The sequence below is a fragment of the Nesoenas mayeri genome, assembly GCF_963082525.1.
Source record: "Nesoenas mayeri genome assembly, chromosome: 5".
In the NCBI taxonomy this organism is placed as follows: Eukaryota; Metazoa; Chordata; class Aves; order Columbiformes; family Columbidae; genus Nesoenas; species Nesoenas mayeri.
The window spans coordinates 17,374,335-17,393,696 of NC_137548.1; the positions used below are offsets into that span (position 1 = coordinate 17,374,335).

The window sequence follows — 19,362 nt, forward strand, 5'->3', positions numbered from 1 at the left end:
GGATGACCCTCAGTGCTGAGCACATAGTACAGCTCTCAGGACTGTGCCCTCAGCTGTGCCATGCCAGGGCCACATTTTTCTGTCAGCTGCACCAGCATAGCCCCCAGCCCATCATGGGAAAAGAGGCATAGAAAAGCCCCAGAAAAGCTCAAAGGGACTTCCAGATGGGAAGGTCATAGCAGAACTCAAAACAGCAAAGTAACTCTTCAACTAAAGTCACGTAGAACTTGAGGGTGAAACATTCAGATAAAAATCTCTCCCCTGCCCACTTCATCCCCAAAGACAGGCAACTTGTTCCTGGTTTTCTCCCTGGTGCAGCTGTGACTTTTGATGGTTTCCTGCTTGCAGACAGCTCCACGCCATTGCTGGAAAAGCCATCTTTTTCTTGCTGTCACCATGACCTGCCCTCTGCAGGGCTCTGCCTTGTCCGCTCGATGCCCTGAGCCCACCTTGCCTCCCTCTGCCAACCATGTGGTCCCCTGGGGCACAGTGAGCTGTCCCAAGGACAGGGACTGACCCCTTTGTCCCACCTGGTGCCAGTGCTGCAGACAGGGCAGGATCGGCAGGCTGCCTCCTCGCTGCCCCTCTGCTACCTCCAACCAAGCATTGCTAGAACATGGCCACAGAGGAAGCCATGCACAGGTGAGCTAAAAGACTGTCCATTCCCATCAGGATAAAATTGCTGATTTAGCCTCCTGCAGCCTGAACTAGAGTCCACAGGCAACTCAACTTCAGCAGCATGTCACCTGGTTTTCTCAGGGAGGCTGAGGTTTGAACAGCTTTATTCTCTGACTTCCTACCATGAGAAGGAGGAGAACAGAGAAGTTTAAAATAAAAGTGTTGCCAGGCACAGCAGCACTCTTGACAACAGAATTCAGGAACAGATGTGCAGATGCAACTGCACATAACAGCATCATACTGCTGAGACCCTAACATCTGAGACTGTCTGGGGTATGATTTTCTTTAAATGCTCCAATTCTACTGGGTATCAGCAAATGCAAAACAGTGGAAGCTTCTTGTTTAAGTCAGAGTATAATACCGTGGAGTCTCATGAGCTGAGGAAATGGTGAGTAAACCAACCAATAAAAGGGAAGTTGGTTATTTTTCTCAGTAGTGGCCAGGATAAGACACTGTGATGAAAATGCAATGCTTCACTCAGACTGTGAAGGAGACCAGATGAGGTGGTCCTACCAAGGGTTACACAGCTGCTTTCAAGAGGGTGTTGCCCAGTCTAGCCACACTGCTTCGTATAGCAGGAAAGGGAATTTGATCGTCTCCCATTGCTGTCCTGGCTCTTCCCTTAACTTACACTCTGGGAGGGATAATTAAGCAGTTCTTTGAGACTTTGGCATGTCTGTGATGTTATGTGCTCTTTGTGCAGTGCAATCACGCTAATTCTGCTGCTGGGTTGCCTTCTATAGCAGTGAGGTCAGAACAAGAGGGCCTGCAGTACGTCTTCTTTGACAACATACATAACAGCTAGATCCTTCGCAGAACTATCCAGCTTATAGGTAGATAAATATCTTCTACCCCCTCAAAAATACACAACTTTGAAATAAATAAAAAGCAACAGATGAGAATTTCAAACAATGCTAACTTTCCTTCGGGAGTGCCACAATGGGCAGCACTTATTGTTTGTGTACCCATTTGCACTCATGAAATTTTGTTCCAGGAAGCAGTAAACAGCATTACTCATTACTTCAGCCTGTTTGACTTTACTGAGACTGCATGGCACTCCAAGAAACTAGCATCATTTCCCAGGAAATCTTTACAGAACAGCAGGTTTTCTTCTATTGTCAGAAACTTTCCTGGCATGCAATGTATTGTGACGAGTGAACCTCCAAGCACCACCACTTTTATGATCACCAGTGTGCAGGAGAGAAGGAAAAATGCTACAACCAACATTGCTTTGGTGCTTGTGCTCTAGTTAATCCTTCCATTCATAAGTTGCTAGAGACTATTGCCTGACCAAAGGTTGGAGAATAATGATACACTTCTTACATTTTAATCCAAATGTTTACACTTGTTATAATAAAATTAATAATAAGTTTGCAACTTTCTCAAGTTACAAAGTACCTTTCTTTAAGCAATAAGTGGTGGCTGGACACCCACACTCAAGGATGCTTTGACAAATTGGAACATATTGAAAATAAAGGATGCTGAAAGTGTTTGAGGCAAATCCAATGGTCAAATTCAACAAAGCTGCCTGAACTGAAACCAGTGGGGTTTGCCCATGCCTTCTGGGAGGTATAATGCAGAAGATCCAAAATTAGATTCCGAAAGCCCCAGGGTCCTCTAGTGAGTATCTCTAAGCTTTCACCATTCATTGGCTGTTTTCAAGAGCTGAGGGAAAGCTGAAAAGCAAAGTAACATCAGAGTGGCTAATTGTAACAGCTGTCTCAAGTGGAGTATGTTAAATGGGAAGGGATAGGAAGGAGAGCTCATTTAGTTAACAGAACTGCATTTCCCAACTCTGTAACTTTATGCATCTGATCTAAAATTTACTTGTTTGGTGCTGTCACTAAAAATAACATTTACTTTTGTATCTTAGTAGTGTGAGCAAGAGAATGTGCGGGGACACTACACATTTCTCTACAACTAGAAATCCTGCAAGAAGAAGCAGAAATATCAAAATTCAAAAATATCACACGTCCATCAGCATTGCCCCCACACATCCGATGGGGAAATTGCAAAGGTGTTTTCCTCTTTTCCTATGCCTTGGATGCCAACTACTTCCAATGTGTGTGAGCTCTTCTGAAGAGGCTGTGCCGTGCTTCAGTTGTTGAAAGCCCCAGCTTATACAGTGAGACTGTAGGTCCCACCCCCTGCTCATAAGTCCAAGTAGAGGTTTATGTACAAAGGGATAAATGAGATTATGATCATAAACATCTTTTGTCTTGCATTCAGGCCTCCTCAGCTATTCTGAAAACAATAGTTCATTTATTCAGTTGCATTATGTCTGTATGAGGCATCATGGTTCTCACAAGTCTGAGTGAAACTCTTGGCTGCTTTGAGGGACTTACCTGTACCCAGACTAGAGATAATTTCAAGGTCTTGAAAGCTACTGGCTTCTAATATTGCTTGTGGCAGCTTCAGGGTGAAGGGCAGCAAATCTCTGTAAAAAGAACACAGTGGAAAACCCCACAACTGTTAGGAACCCCATATTTTACTGTTGGTTCTAGTGATTGAATTGTCTCACAATTTCAGCTCTGTTCTGCAAAGTCCTGAATGTTGTCAAAGGAAGATCTCGCGGCCAGTAAGGCATCATGGACATGGTGGTGGCCTGGGTTGCTCTGGTTTCACAAGAGATCACCAGCTCCTGTGGCCATGCTTCATGCCGTGCTGCTGGCTTAATCACCGCATCTTGGCTTCCTCCTCCTAAAACAGCAGGAACGTCTCTCACCTCAGGGGAGGCCACAGGGGTTGAAATACCTTCCCATGAAAAGTGAGGTGTTGCAAATGGTCATTATTTTAATTAGAAAAGCCATTTGTTTTGGTGTGGAGGGGATTTTCAGTCCTTTTTCTTTCTGTTTACCCATCCCTCCCCACCCTGCCTCCTCTTTTAAAAATCAGTGTGATTGTAAGGCACAGGGACATGGCAAGACACAGTGGGGTTAGGGAAAAAGATTCCACCTGTGGAAGGGAAGTCCCTGGGTGAAGTGACAGACAATGACAAAGCGCTGTATGACACTAAGAAAACATATATCACTCTATTCTCTGCTCTCAGACTTCTGACTGCTTAGTTTCTGGAAAGATGCTGTATTTTTACTGAAAAAAAGATGCAGTTTCTCTGAGGATGTTAGTAGGGTTTCACTGAAACACATTCTAAACCTCAAATAATTTAATGGAGCTCTTGGCTGGTGGTGAACTGTTCAGGTTTGCCTCTTGCCCAATGGGAATTCGCTAAACTTGTTCCCACCTCAATTCCTGAGTAGAAAAGCTGGAAATAATAGTCCCTAAAAGGTAGCAAGAATGGCAGAGGATCATTTTATACGTCTGTTAACAGAGAAATGCAAGGGTGCCATTTTTGCCCTTATTAACAGACACATATCTTGCTCATGTACTGTGCACTCCATGGGTTCTCTGTGCACCACTGAGCACTCTGTTGTCACATTGTTTGACATAAACCAATGTGATCCCAGGATTTGTTTTTGTGTCAGATATCAGGTTTAAAAGAGGAAGGGAGTCCGTGTACCTTCTGCTTTCTTAGCTTGTTATTGTTATATACATAAGTAGTTCCCTTCCCTTCCATTCTCTTTTTCTTTTTTAAATTTTTTTTTGGAAGAAAAATACATCTAAAAATAAGGAAACATTAAGACATTACCCTAATTAAAAAAAAAAAAAAAAGTTTTATTCATGGGGCAGCAGCTTGCAGACAAGCCACTGAGTCACCCTTTACCTACAGGCGTTATTTTTGTGATTTAAGGTAACCTAGCGAGGCCAAACTTTCTTTTCAGAAGAGCCTGTCAGCCCTGATAAGCCATTTCCAGCTATTTATGAGTGACTATTTACTACAGCCCTGAGAACAAACCCCTCCACTCACCATCTCCTACAAGCTGCCAGCAAATGGCAGGTCAGTGCTTAAGCAGCCTTTTTATTACCTGCTTCTCTCAGAAAATGTATTCCTTATTTATCTTGTATTTTGACAACAGCCTGAGAAATCACATGAAGCATCTGAATGTGGATTTGATGCTCAGAAGTAAGATCTATAACATGAACAAACAGAAAAGCTTTTCTTTCTGTCTGGAACTCTTTCTTAAGCCATGGTCCTTTCTGCAGGAAAGCAGAACCAAGCAGATTTTCCCTCCCACTAGCCATTCCACTAGAAATACCCAATTCTTGTTTGCATTTTGGCTCTTCTTTGCTCCTTTGGTGAAACAGAAATCTTTATATGTTGCCAGGGGTTAATTTATGCCCACTTTATAGGGTCTATATACATCTGGATCATAGAATCATAAAATGATAGAATAGTTTGGGTTGGAAGGGACCTTCAAAAATCATCTGGTCCAACCCCCTGCCATGAGCAGGGACATCTTCAACTAGATCAGGTTGCTCAGAGCCCCATCCAGCCTGGCCTTGAATATCTCCAGGGATGGGGCATCTACCACCTCTCTGGGCAACCTGTGCCAGTGTTTCACCACTCTCACTGTAAAAAAATTCTTCCTCATGTCTAGCCTGAATCTCTCCTCTTCTAGTTTAAAACCATTACCCCTTGTCCTGTCATAACACACCCTCCTAAAAAGTCTGTCCCCATCCTTCCTAGAGGCCTCTTTTAAGAACTGAAAGAATGCAATAAGGTCTCTGTGAAGCCTTCTCTTGAATGTCTTATCATTGATGGGGGTGAGGCAGAGGGCAGTCCCTTGTGAGCAGATACAAGTCCTGGCAGTGTTGAACTCAGCTGGCTGCAGAAGCAGCCCCCAAAATAGTGTGAGTCTTCCTGGCTGGGTAAGCTGGAGCACACTGGATCATACCATAGATAGACCGTTCCTACAGTGTGACCTAACAAAGTCACTAACATGACTGCCTTGTAAACATATCCTGATTCTGCTTTGCTCTCTTAAATGGAAACTTTAAAATTTATCTAAGTTTATGAAGGGGAGGTCAAAAGTTTACATCCAACTCAAAACAAGGCCTGCTGCAGCAGGAATGGGGTTGTGGAGGTATTGCTGCAGTGTGCTTATCACAAACATACACGTTAGAGGAGAGTGTGGACATACAGGTTTCATTACACAAGGGGGCTCATTTGGACTCATCGGCCGCTGATGAAACCTTGCTCTAATGAGAATGATCTTACAGGTCTTTCCCATCTCGGTGCTGACTACATTTGGTATTTCTAGGCTGAACAAACAAACAAGATCTTTTCTTTATGGCATTATTTGATGTTTAAATTTTGGCTAAAGAACAGAAATTGTTGACAGATTCCCTGTAGGTGACTAAGTGCTCTGAGTATCCTGTAGGCAACAGTTTGCTAGCAGGTTTGTGAAGTCACTGCCAGGTGTGTGTGGATGCTTAAAGCTGCTTTTAGTAAAAGATAGTGTTGTGGTGCTCTGCTTAATCCAGGACCCTTTTTCCTCCCTGCCCTGCTAGCTTCAGTCTTGTGCCTTGGTCCTCTGTGAGTGCAGCCCTACAAAACCTTCCTCAGATAAAGCTTCCAGCTTCAGGGACAGCTGTGATTATGGTGTGCCTAGTAGCTAAAATCTGTGTTATCTGGCACCATTGTATATATGCACCTGAAAAACCTCCTGGTCTGGACAGTTAGAGGAAAGCAGAGGAAAGAGTGAGAGCTGTGCTGTGACTGAATACTGGGGAAAGGCAGTCCAGAGAGGAGAGCAAAGCAACCCCTCCATGGAAAGCAATGAACCCAACTCACCTACTGACACAGTAGAAGGCAACCAGTTTGAAGACATCCTCAAATACTAGGACAGATCCTTCCAGGTACAGAACTGAAAAAACAAAAAAGACAGTCAGCAACTATTTTCTTTAAGCTGTATGGTAAAAAATGCTGGTGAGTTTGGCCCACACATCTTGTATTCTTCGATTGTCCGTTGTTTGCATGGACTAATATGAAGAAGCATAAACAACTGGCTTCAGATGGCCAAATGTAATGAGATTCTTCAGGGAAACACTAGAGAAGAAACACCTCAGCCTGGCTTTCTGAATGGTTAGCTCAAGATATCAAAATGTTGTGACAGTAATAGAAACAATGGGAAGGGGGGAAAAAAACACAACAACAAACAAACAAAAAAACCAAACAAACAAACAAACAAAACCAAAACCGCCACCACCACCAAAATCACAGCCAAAGGGTTTGTTACAAGCCTATCTATCTCTAAGGATGTGCAGATCTGCAATACATAAGGGGCTGAACTTGTGACTCTCCATGCTGGAATCTGGTTTGGTCTGGATGGACAAAATACTTTGAAGCAAAAAAATAGAAATGACTGTTTCATTACTATGTGTGTGGGCTCTGACCTGGGTCACACAGGCAGTGTGAGCACAGCCTATTTGTATCTTCCCTATCTTCTCCCTCCCATTGTGTTACACAGTGACAGCACTTTCCTTTAAGTGACAAAATACAATCTACACATTGCAGAGTTCTTCAAGATGACCTCCTTTATAATAGCATTGTGTAGCTCAAATCTCACATGTTATTATAGAGTTTTTGGCTGCTAAGCTAGAAAAAAATTACGGGCTGGTGAAGAAAATTTCACAATGACCAATAACCCAAGGCAGAGAGAAAGAGATGGATCTGCAGGAGAGAGGTCTCCATCTTTGCTTCTGCTTTATAGTCTCATAAATTGTCTGTGTCCACGTGTATGTAACACACCATCACAAGCAGAGACTGGCAAGTTTAAGGAAAGCTATGATGGTTTCTCAAAAATGCCTGCTTACTGGTGGTGGAGAACTGCAGCCCCACAGTTGTACCATTCCTGCCATAGGAGCACACCGGGAGTCCGCAGGGAGCAGCACCAGCTCAAACTGACATAGTGGTGCCCGCAGCTGCTCTGCATCTTCCTTCGCTCTGTTTTCTAAGCTACAGTACAGAGTTGTGGACACAAAGCTCAGCTACCATGATTCAGCTTCCTCAGTCTTCCATGATCCACATCTCCAGCTCCTTGCCCTGCCTGGTTGTGAGTTTCCCCACAAAGCAGGGCCTCCAGCACCGGCAGGTGGGAGACATCCCCTGCCTCTCCTCTCCCCCAGCTCTGTGTACTGGCCCTTGTTCTCCAGTCAGCAGAGAATCCCGCTGGAAGGAAATACTCAAGCTCGTCTCTTTTTTGGCTTCACAGTTCATTCTCCAAACAAGGCATTTCCTCCTTTTACTTCTCCCTTTGTCCTAGCCCAGGCCCTATAGGTTGTTATTTTGGGTTGAGTACACCAAAGTAGGCAATTTTTAAAGAAGCAAAGGCTGTCTAATTCTCAGAAGTCATTCCTAACACCAGTTTGTGTTGGATCACCATGAACAGATCAACCTTAGTGTGTGCACTGATATTTTGCAGACTGCAAAACAGAATTTAAAGCATACTTTGCAGAAAGCAATTCCTTTCCCTTACTTTCCTCCCACAACTGGAAAAATAAATGTTCAGCAAGTTTTTTTTCTTTTTCCTTAGTAAGAATCATGTTTCAGTCAGGGATTTTCATTAAACATCTACCATGAACCACTTCTGTAGTTTGAAATCCATCTGCTTTGCAGCTCTGACACAGGAAACAAAGTAAAGACAAGCCTCAGTGCTGTTCCAGAGAATTAACCAAAACCCGAGAGTCTGAACTCACTCAGAACTCCAGCAATTAAATAAAGGCCTTTGTGCAGATGACAATTTTAACGACTTCTTTTCTGTTAAGAACCACATGTTCACTTTGGCATCCTGAGTTGCAGGTGTAGGTAGGAGAGTGGGCTGCACCTGTACGTGTTTACAGATGTGAGCAGATCTCTTGGATTTGGACTAGTGATTGTTTCTGTGCCAGGAAGCTCTGCCACTTGGGAGCTTGAATTTTAAACAAAAGAATATTATTTTGAGCCCCTCAATGTCAAAAATATCTACATAGAAGTACCTTGTCATCGTACAGATACTCCTCCTCTCATATATACTTAAAAAGCATAAAATACCACAGATCACTAGGAATTATACAGCTAAAGCAGTCTAGATACAAAAGCTGCTGGAGCTTAAGGACAGGATTTTTCAGCTAGTGGTATTTAGAGAGATTAAGTGTATCTTAAGTCTAGAATTCATCACAGAGAGAACCCCAGCCCTGCTGGGACATTTTTGGGTGGCCTGCAAACAAATAAGATGGATGCTTTAGATGGATTATTACTGAAGGTATGAGCACCACCAGGATCAATACTCTGCCCCCAATTTATTGTGAACACTGACAGTGGCAAGCAGCCTCCACAGGGCTACCACAGCCACCGGACCTGCTCCCAGCACAGCACCCATGGGGTGCTTGCAGTCTTGCAATCTCCTGTGGTGAGGTCTTTCTTGGGAAAAATTGTAACACTTTGCCCTTAACTTGTTTTTATCTAGACACTTTGTGACTGCCAGCAGACATTACTAATAAGCAGAGCTACTGAATGCTTTGCTGTTGGGTGGCAGATGATGGATTTGGGACAGGAACATCTCTGGTGGGAATGGTTGTCATTCACTTGTGGAGACCACTAAGTGGGTCCTGCTGCATGTTTCTGATTCTTGGAAAGATGCAGAAAACAGCAAGTTTGTACAGCTCAAAGGGTTCTCCTGACTGTTGGGGACCACGTATCTCTCCCCCATTGCCATTGCTGCCCTCAGGGCACCCTGCCCTGAGCAGGCGGTCAGGAAGAGGTGCTTTTCTCTGGCTGTGGATGTGCTGTGGGCAGATGAGGACATTTCACTGATGTGTGCACTGCTGCTCAGGGAAGGATCATGATGTTGCCATTTATAGGAACTTGTGACTTTTGCAAAAGCTACAAGCAGACACTTTTCTGCCAGGCTGTTGTAACTGTGTTGAAAACTGTAGAGACAAAATTCGTCTTTACTTGGCTCATAAAACTGTGCTCAGGGCACTTGAAGAGCAAGGAAATCTCTACATCTCACCAGAACAGTGACAGGATGTCAAGAATATGATCAAAAGGAACACCAAAAATAGGCTGGGTTCTGTGAGCCAAACGTATTGCCACCGAATATTGAGCTTTAACTGACATTTAGAAACCCACAGAAAAAAAGTCACCTTCAGGAAATAAAGGGGAAAATGTGTAGATCATAGGCAATTTTGAGCAGTCTGAAGCAAAGATACTAGAATTAATTGTACATTTCTTTTATGGGTGATGGAAGCATTAGTAACATAAATTAGTTGTTCACTGCTGACCATACTCTGTTTCGTGTCCTTTGTGCAACTTAATAAATGAACAGGACATGGACATGTCCAGGTTATGAACTGCCATAAATATTTACATTTGTCTCATCTTTGCCATTACTAAACCACATGCTCTGAAAAGTGTAATCTTCAGGCACTGACTGGAATCTCTCTTAATGTTTTCTTTACTCTTTAGATCTCCCTATCATTTCTCCATCCAGACGCTGATGTTTTTGAGTCACACTGTCCCTGGATATTCTTCCTTCCTTTCCTCTTTGATTTTTCCCTGCAGAATTGCTAGCCCTGATGTTCTGGTCACATGGACAAACCACCCCAATTTCCATCTTCATACTGCTTACGTAGGCTCATGGGACCCAATTACTTCAGCTGATTCTTCTCTAATGGCACTGTTAGTCCTCTTCACTGTTTTTAGTATCTGTGTAATTCTTCAGAGACATCTGAATTCAAAGCTACAAATTCCTTATTCTGCAGCAGTTGTGTTGGCAGAGGACTACTGAGAACACAACCATTCTCAGAAGTCCTGCTTACATCTGCTTGAGATGCTCTTATCTTTCCAGATTCTGGCAGAATGAGACTTGTCATCATGGGAGTGATTCCACCTTTGTATTTCTATTTTAAGATTTTAATTCCACAGTCTCCTAACCAGACCTCTCATTGGTGTTCCCCTCTTTTGATGTAAGTCTCTGGCTCGATACCACAGTTGTCATGACCTTGCTTGCACTGACCTTTGCAGTACCCTCAGCCCTTTACTCGTGATGAAGGTGGGATCCCTCCAAGGCAGAGGTTACCAACTTTCCTACTTCCAGATGCTGGCATTCCCTGCTGTTGCATGGGCCAGGTTAGCAGATTTCTGCCCCTGAGGAATGAGGCCTGGGCATTGTAATAGAAGACTGCAGTGCCTACTGTAACCCCGCTGTTGAGGCTGTTGCATTTGTCATGATACACTGCACTTGTTGTATCTGCTGTGCTTTACAGAGCTGCATGAAAGCATGATGTAAACCCTTCAGATTATTGCTTCAGTTCCCTGAGCACGTGCAAATCTCCTTCTGGCCCTTATTCATGCACTAGGCTGGTGGTGGTGTATTAACAGAATGTGCTTTAGCTGGATAGAGGGAAATTTAGATTACATTGGTAGATGTCCTTAGGGTGTTCACAGTGTCTCTGCAACAGCTCTGTTTGTTTGAAAGTTCCTAGTATCTGTCCCTGACAATGTTTCTTGTATTCTGTTCTGATGACCTTCTGGACAGCATTGTATGGCCTTCAAGTGCTGTGTTCTTGTCACTGTCACTACTTATCTGTTTTCTCCTGTCAAGATCTTTTATTTCTTCTGTAATCTGCTTTTTCCATCTGATGTCTAAGCTTTAGTTTCCTTTTTGGTTGCACAGTTGCAGATTGTCTTAGGCAAGCCAGGTCTGTTTTGTCTTTCTTGTCTTTCCTAGTGATTCTTTCATGAAACTGTCAGTTGTTTCTATTTTTCCCTCATTGAGGAAGGGCAGAAGCTTCCCTGGTTTGGACTTTTGCCAGAGTCTTCTGTTGTGCATCCACCTCATGCTTTCTCACAGGATTTCAATTTTATGGTTTCCTGCAGAGTTTAATCTTTTTGGCCATAATGAAAAACATCACTGCTAGTGGCAGTTCCTGAGAAATTGAAACTAATGAATTACAAAAGTGATACAGTGTTAATCAGCTTGGGTCTTGAGTGTAAGAGAAATCTAATTTTAAACTGTGTTTTTCAAAAAATATAATTGTATTGTGCACAATGAAATTAATGCCGTTAAAGAAGACACAAAACACAGGCTTTTGCACTCTTCTCAGGCTGAGGTGGGGCAGGAGGACACTCGGCAGAGTTCTCTGTTTCCCTGTGCACCATGTCCGTACCCTGGTGCTAAGAAAAAGGAACGCCCTCACACCCAACACACGCAGGGATGTTGGCTGCTCCACTGTACTTTGTCTCATCCATATTCACCCAAGCAGATGGGTGTCACCTTGGGGTCCACTCAGATTTTATGTTTTTAGTTTAGCATAAACTTCTGCTGCTGCCTGGTCTCGTTGCCTCTGCTGCAGGATGCTTGAGCAGAAACGTGTTACAGTCCTTTTGCTGCTCTTTCCTCCTTATTGCGATGAGTGTTTCAGCAGGGGTTGAGAGGGTGGCTCTCAAGGGTACTTCAAGCACAGCGAACGCAGCTAAGAGTGTCACAGCTCCTCAGTGCTTTCCTTACGGGTATCCATGTGAACAGTCTCAGCAGGCCCATGGGCTCTGCCAGCCATTTCAGGGGTTAAGAGCAGAGCACAGCCTGCAGAATGGCTGTTCCAAAGCACTTGCCAGATCCTTGTCAAATCCTCACCCTGCACCTCCTTTTTGGTGTTCAAATAAACACCTTAACGTCTGTGGAAATTCCATACCTGGTTTGCACTCTTTCTTCAGCCAGAGGCTGGGGAGAGCCAGGACTTCTTCTCAGGACCAGATGGCAACATGAGGTTTAGCTGGAGTTTCAGATGTAGTCATGCAAGGTGCTTTCTTGCTCTCACACAGCAGAGATGAGGGGTGCAAAATATGGCCTTTCTGAAATTTTGAGGACTGAGAGGGCTCCCAAGGACACCAGGGAGAGTGGGGTGACATGTTCAATTGACATGGTCACTGCTCTAAGCAGTTGAACGCTGCGGGATCATTGCTGGAGAAGTCACATTTTCACAGGTAATTCACCACCTACTTGTACATGACAATGGTGATACAAGATTTATGTTGCTTAGTGTGGTGATTCAAACTGTCAGGGCTCAGGGCTACGGGGTGACAAGACAAACTGAATATAGATATTTGCCAGTTGCTCTCAGAAGGCAAATTTCTTTGGTAAAACTCCATGAATTAAACAGAGGTTTCAGATGTATAAAGAGTCTCTCTGTGCCTCAAGTATGAGGAAAGAACAATATGATTTGAAGTTCTGGGCATTTAGCTCTCAGCAACATTTTCCAGGTCATATAGATAATCTTGAGAATCAATCCTTATGTGAAAAAATATGTTATCATACAGATGTATTTTATTAAGAACCACTTTTTTTTTTCCCATTTACTTTGCAGAAAGGCTTATTTCTCTGGCTCTGAGACACATCATGAAACACTGTAGAGCTGAGGTTAGTCCTATAGAAAAAGGAAGTTTTCTGTGCATTTTAAAGGAAGAAATCCAGTACCCAGAACGACATTCTGTGTGAGAGCCTTCCAGGAAGAAAGGCTGTGCTTTCCAAAAGTGAGTGATGAAAGGGACCAATCCATTCTGAAGTGGCAGAGGTCAACAGGGTGGACAATAAAAGGCAAGAATATTTCTGCTTCTGAGAGCTGCAATCCCACCTAGTTGCCAGCCTGGTAGAAGGTCTTCTAATTCCCGCTCTTCTGAGTGGGATAGATTGCAGACTACCTGACTTTGAGGGTTCTACTCAAAGGTCAAAGTATGAGGTCCCTACCGCACTCATTTTGCTTCAAGCAGTGTTTTATTTACCACGTTTACAAGTCTAAACTCTTGCTTATTAAGCTCTTTCAGATATTCATGTAGCAAACATCGTCCAAGGGAAAAAAATACCATTTGTTCCAGTGTAGCCACTGAGACAAGGGCACTGGTATTATGGGTACTGAGTTGGAGTAGCTGTTTTAAAACTAGTAAGCTTTTTGAGTTACGTTGAAGGTACTAAGCAGAGTAGGGTAAGACAATATTATCCTAGAACAGTACAGCTCTGATTACACACAGATTTTGCATTATGCCTCTTGGGAGTAAAATACAAGGAAAAAAAAAAAAAAGCTAAAGTGAGGATTAACAAAGCTGACAAAATGCCGAGCTCTTCTTTCTAACAGGCTTTCCCTACAATCCTATCGGTTTAAAGCCTGGAGTAAAAAGGAAAATATTTGCATGGAAAGAGGGGAAGTAACTCTTCAGGATAAGAGTTTAAAAAGAAAATTTTAAAAATCACCTGCCATGAGCAACTAGAATGTTTCCAAAACAACTTGTAAAACACACAGAAACCTGGCACTGTTACATCTTGAAAAAGCAGCTGCACAAGTGTCTTATGTTTTAGAAGTGTCTTATCTTTTAAAGGTATTTTATATTTAAAAATAAACAGTGCGTCAAAGTGATGTGGAACCCAGCTCAAACAAGTGGGACTTGGTGAGACTTTGTGCTTTCCTTGTGCATGCCTGCACTTAGAAGAGAAATTACGAACTTGCACAACAGGTTATAAAATGTGTGTTCACAGCATGTTTTACAATATCCCCCAAGCCCGTGGTGGCTGTTGTTGCCAAACGAGGACTCTGGACTCCTAGTTCAGAGTAGTCTTTTGAGTGGGAACTCCTTGACACTAACTCAATTTCAGTGTTAATAACAATGGGTATAGTGGAGAACTCATCCTTGCCAAGCAGACTAACCTTGGGAAGATGTCTAGGTTAGACATCCTTAGGGAACTAGAAATCATTCAGTCTCTTATCTCAAATCAAACCACAGACAGTGGACCAGACAACGATAATGTCTCCTGTGTCCTTATAACAGCCCACGCAGAGGTGGCCTTTGGCCTTGCACTGTCTGTGGAGGCAGATGAGATCCAGCAGAAGGCACCAGTAAAAGGGCACTCCTTGAGCTGGAGGCCAGGGCTGGGGCATGGCTGCCCAGTTATCCAATGCCATGGGGTGGACTTGCTCACTGGTGGGTTTTTCATGCCGAGAAGCTGCGTAGGTGAGGGTAGACTTCTCACTAATGAGAAACATGCATAAACAGGGGAAATTAGCCCATGATGAACACCAGGTGATGCAGACAGATTGTTATCTGTGTCTGAGCAAGGCTAATCTGAAGATAACTAGGGTAGCTCTGCATCTTCAAAGCTGTTGCACAGACACACAGCCAGCAGCAACAGAAACCACTTTAAGAGACAGCATCCCTCAGTCTGCTCTCCTTCACAGCAAGGTGTCTACCACCCGGAACACGAGTCATTTACTATGGGGAAATAAGACACCAGCCTGCATGCCCCAAGGCCTCCTTATATGCAATTAAAATTTGAAGCTTAAGTTAACTACATATTCAGATTTTCCAGCCTCCCCTGTTAAAAGTACACAAACTTTTATTATTCATCGACTGACTAATCCTTAAAAAAAAGTAGTCTTGGACAAGTTCTGCTGCTGAAATGTATGATTTGCTTAATTGAGATGGAATTAGGGAAATCAGTCATTTTTGGCAAGAGAAGGGAAGAGGGATCTTCTCTCTCAAGGGCCTTCATAACTGTTATTTTTTCCAGCACATTTCTGTTTTGTTTTTTTTTCCAGCTAGTCAGGCCCAGAGCCGACAACAGTTTCTTACATTGCCTCAATCACACACTCTATCACGCAATACTAAAAGAAAACATTCCTTTGAAATAAACTGGAAAAAATGGCTTCCCTTACAGCACAGAAGGAGTTGCCTGTCAGGGTATAGAGAAAGCATACAAAAAAATTCCAAATAGTAGTGTTGGTACCTTAATGCTGAACAAAGTCAAGTGCTCGCCAGGCGACGGGCCTTCAAGCAACCCAGTAAATACAGTGCTGGCTGGCAGCTGGGCTTGTTCAGGGCTGGTGGTGCACAGCTGCCCAAGTCCCTTCAGCAACCTGTGCCTCAGCTCTTAGTCTATAAAATGGGTGCAATACATTGACTTCCTTGGGAAAATTCCATTGACCTCCCTCAGCCATATATTCCTACAGCACGTGTCCCCTGCAGGCCATGCAGCTGCCATGTGCCTGTGTTGCGTGGCAGAGCCCCAGTCAGCAGGTAGGGGAAGGGGCAGATTCTCAGCACAATGCCAGCGATGTTCTGCCTCAAGAAGGTTGGCTGCCACAGGGCAATTTGGCTGATGGCTTGCACTGACCTCCCACCCTTCCCGAGGGTCTTTGCCTCCTGCCTTTGTCCTCCTCGCCCTGTGCCACGGGGCAGCTCTGCTGGGCTCCTGCCTCCATGGGCAGACTCCTTTCAGCTTTGCCCAGAGCATCTCGGAGGCATCCAGCACTACGAGATGTGACCCTGTCCTCGACCAGCTACTGCTCCTCTCCACCCTGTTCCCAGGCCTCTGTCTTCAGTCTGTCACTCACATTTCCCAAAGTCACCAGCTGGCCATTCTCCTCCTTTCCAGATTTTATTTCATGAACCCAGCACACGGTATTTGTGGGGGACTACGATGGGTCCGTGGATTCCCTGACGGAGGGCATGGGAACAGAAATTAGCCTTGAAGATATGAAGGCCTACCCGTGAGAAAGATGGGAGTAAAGGAGTATCCGGAGATGTTAAGGATGTACCTGAGAGAGAGAAGGGAGTAGAAGAGTAACATTGATGATAGCGAAAATAGCCAATGAGATGTTACTGCTGTAACTTGTAACCAATAGTGAAGAGACACATGAGTTGGTAACACTGTATAAAAATGCACTTGTGGCAATAAATGGCATCTACTACTTTCATCCTGGAAGAACTTGGTCTTTGTCGTTTATCCGTCTCAACCACGGCAGGTAGCACCTCTAAGGAAGTATTGTCCCACCACACAATCCTGTTTTCACATCCCTACATCTTTGCTGCTCACTCCTTTCCAGCAATAACCTTAATGAAGGAAAGGAAGATGGGGACCAGAGGGACATGAGAACATAGACACAAGTGGCCAGTGGATGAGGGTTGGCAAGAGCACTTCTCATGATAGCAGTGCCAGCACAAAGTTACAGCCTGAACACAACAAAAACCTGGCTCAGTTGCTTACACCTTTCTCCATCTACTTCATTTGTGCTCACGAGGCAACAGTACCCTATCTACTAGTTACTGGGACTACTGATGGTTTTATCTTCAGTAAAATCATATTCTATAGTAAACCTGAAGTTGAAGATGCTTAATGACCTTTCTGGTGGGTGGACAAGTCTCCAGGGCAGTTCATGAGGTGGTTGCCATGGCAGTCCCTTCTTTGTCTGCTTTATCACTGAATACCAGTATGGGGTATTAAAAAAAGTATAAATAACTTTATCTTTTCACTCTGTAATGTCAGGTTTAGCCTCTCAGCTATTCAGAGGAAATCAGAGCTATAAATAGTCCTAGGCTGCTTTTCATGCCTTAGTTTAGAGTATGAATAATTCTTCCTTCTGTTGTTGGAAGCTGCAGGGTTACCACTCAAGAAGGCCAAGGGTTTTGGTTAAAGTGACCATTTAAAAAAGAATTATGGTACCATTATAGTGATAACAGAAGTAACTGAATGTACTTTCTGAGAGGCCCTTCTGCCTGCCCTCTGATGAGCCAGAGGTTGTTCCCAGAGGTTTGACTTGGGAAGGATGGGATGTACCTTTACTCCTTGGTTTGGCCTACTCCCACCGAAAAGTCCCTTTAGCACCTGTGTAAAAGAGGTTTCAGGAGCACTGCAGGGCTGTTAACTGCACATGACAGCGTCTGTCTCAGCCTGCAGCAAGCTTAGCTCTGCAATATGCCAAAGGGCATATAGTTGGACCTATAGGGCATTACTGGGCCTTTTCGAGCACACTGGGATACCTCATACAAGTTAATTGCACTGGAAATGTGCATTAAGTAGACTGAGCACATTCTCTCCTTTCCCCTGAACACAAGGTATCTACCAAAGGAAGGAAGTTTTGGGGGAGATCACAGGTGAGGCACTAACCTAGGAAATATTGATGGTTTATTTATCCTTTTTCACAACAATCCCTCTATAAATCTTAGCAGTATTTGTCCCAGAACCTGGGTGTTGGAGAATGGGAAAAAAGGACCAGCCTTTGCTGCTCCTCTGAGACATTCCTTCTGAGAACTGCTGCCCACCCTGAGCTTGCTGACAGACTGACTCAGTCCTACTGGCTGGTTCCCTCTCAGGGGATCACTCAGGCTGGTGGGGACCACAGGAGGTGTCCAGCCCAGACTCTTGCTCAAAGCAGGGTCAGCCACAAGGTCAAACCTAGTTGCTCAAGGCTTCATCCAGGCATCCCATGAAAATGAGCAAGTGCTACCCAAATAAATGGCTTCATCTTAGAAGTCAGTGTCATGAAAACTAGCACATACTTCAGTTAATTCACCTTGGCTATGAAGTGAAATCTCCCATGTTTCTGACTTCAGTCACTACCACAGAATTCCACCTTTCCCATCTTCATTCCAGTTCAGAAGGGATCCAAAATAAATGCAGTTAAAATTAATTTTTAAAACAGGAGATTATATTCCTATAAGCTGTTTTCCTATATATTTTGTTTTCTGAGTCTAAGAAATTTTAGGGCTACATCTTTAGTTTTTTTCTCTGCAGTTGTGAGGGTTATCTCTCTTTCTGTGAAAAAAACCAATAATCTCTCTATGTTCACTCTACTTCCTGATCCCAGCAGGCAGGGTACTAGCAAAAACACTTGCAAAACTGAGGAAGCTATTGCAAGAGCTGTCAACATTTCCACAAAAATATTCACATATTAAAAAAAAATCTGCACAACAGGCCATTCTTGTTAAAGGAGCTAAGTTGTGAGTAGGCTGCAGTGACTGAGTTATTCTCCCATTTTTCCCATGACCTTATTTTTGCAGTACTTCAGTGCAGTTCATGTGGGAAAATACCACCTGACCATGCTGTACCATGTTAGCTATGAGGGCTTTGGTCTCTGGATTCGTCAGTCCAGCCTCAGCAATACACTTAAAAGAAATATTAACAAAACAAAACTGAGAAATCTGCCATAATGGACCATATCTGGCCATAGTGGTCAGGGTGCCAGCAGAGCGCAATAGGTAAGACCATTATCAGTATCTGAAGGTGTTTGAGCCAACAAAGAGTATCTACTGAGCTGTTCCCAGTCAATCTGCCTCCTCTTCCTTGTCTTGTGCTCACCTGGAGAGTGCCCTGACATAGTGCTCAGACCTGCTGACCCATGCAGGGACACAGGCAGGAATTTGTGTCCCTTGCACCTGAGCTCTGCCATCACGCCAGGTGTGCTCACAGCTCTCACCTTGGACTGGCTGGGCTGTGAAGACCAGGGCTTTCAGCAGCTTTCTTCAGAGCTAAGCCTGCAAAAATGAACAAAGTTCGCCCCCAGGTTACTCTAACGCACCGCTGTAAACATGCTGCTGCCCAGTTACTGTTTAATTGCCATCTGTTACTGCTACAGGACAGTCAGAATGACTGCACATGCCTTTTATATCCTGTGCAAATGCACATTATGCATATGCATTACTTTATAATAAAAACTTTTTCTCCCCCATATGTGCTTGGGAAGGAGCAATGGAAGTGTAGAAATGGCTGAAGTAAATTGGTAGCATTGGACATAGTTGTGTTTGATAGTTAAGCTTGCTTTCACAGTGTTAGACTGCACCTATTTGGGATTATCAAGGCAAGAAAGTACATTGTGGAATTTTAGCCCTTAAGTAATCTCTTCCCTTTTCAGGTTGCAGTGTGCAAAGAAACACCTTTGCTCATTTAAATTTCTCGTTTGACTCCCCAGTGAGGCCTGCCTTCCTGCTCTAGACCCGGTGTAACTCTTCTTTCTGTCTTCATGGACAGAGCTCAGTGG

The 19,362-nt window shown here is 43.8% G+C and overlaps 1 protein-coding gene across 1 annotated transcript in view; it reads right to left on the minus strand.

Annotated features, from left to right (window-relative positions):
- RIN3 (Ras and Rab interactor 3) overlaps positions 1 to 19,362 on the minus strand; it is a gene marked incomplete at its 5' end in the record, with an annotated part of 70,729 nt that overhangs the window by 20,344 nt on the left and 31,023 nt on the right. The window contains 2 exons of the mRNA XM_080345651.1: positions 3,024 to 3,115; positions 6,371 to 6,443. Coding sequence (XP_080201777.1) covers positions 3,024 to 3,115; positions 6,371 to 6,443 — 165 coding nt within the window. The remainder of the gene's footprint in view (positions 1 to 3,023; positions 3,116 to 6,370; positions 6,444 to 19,362) is intronic.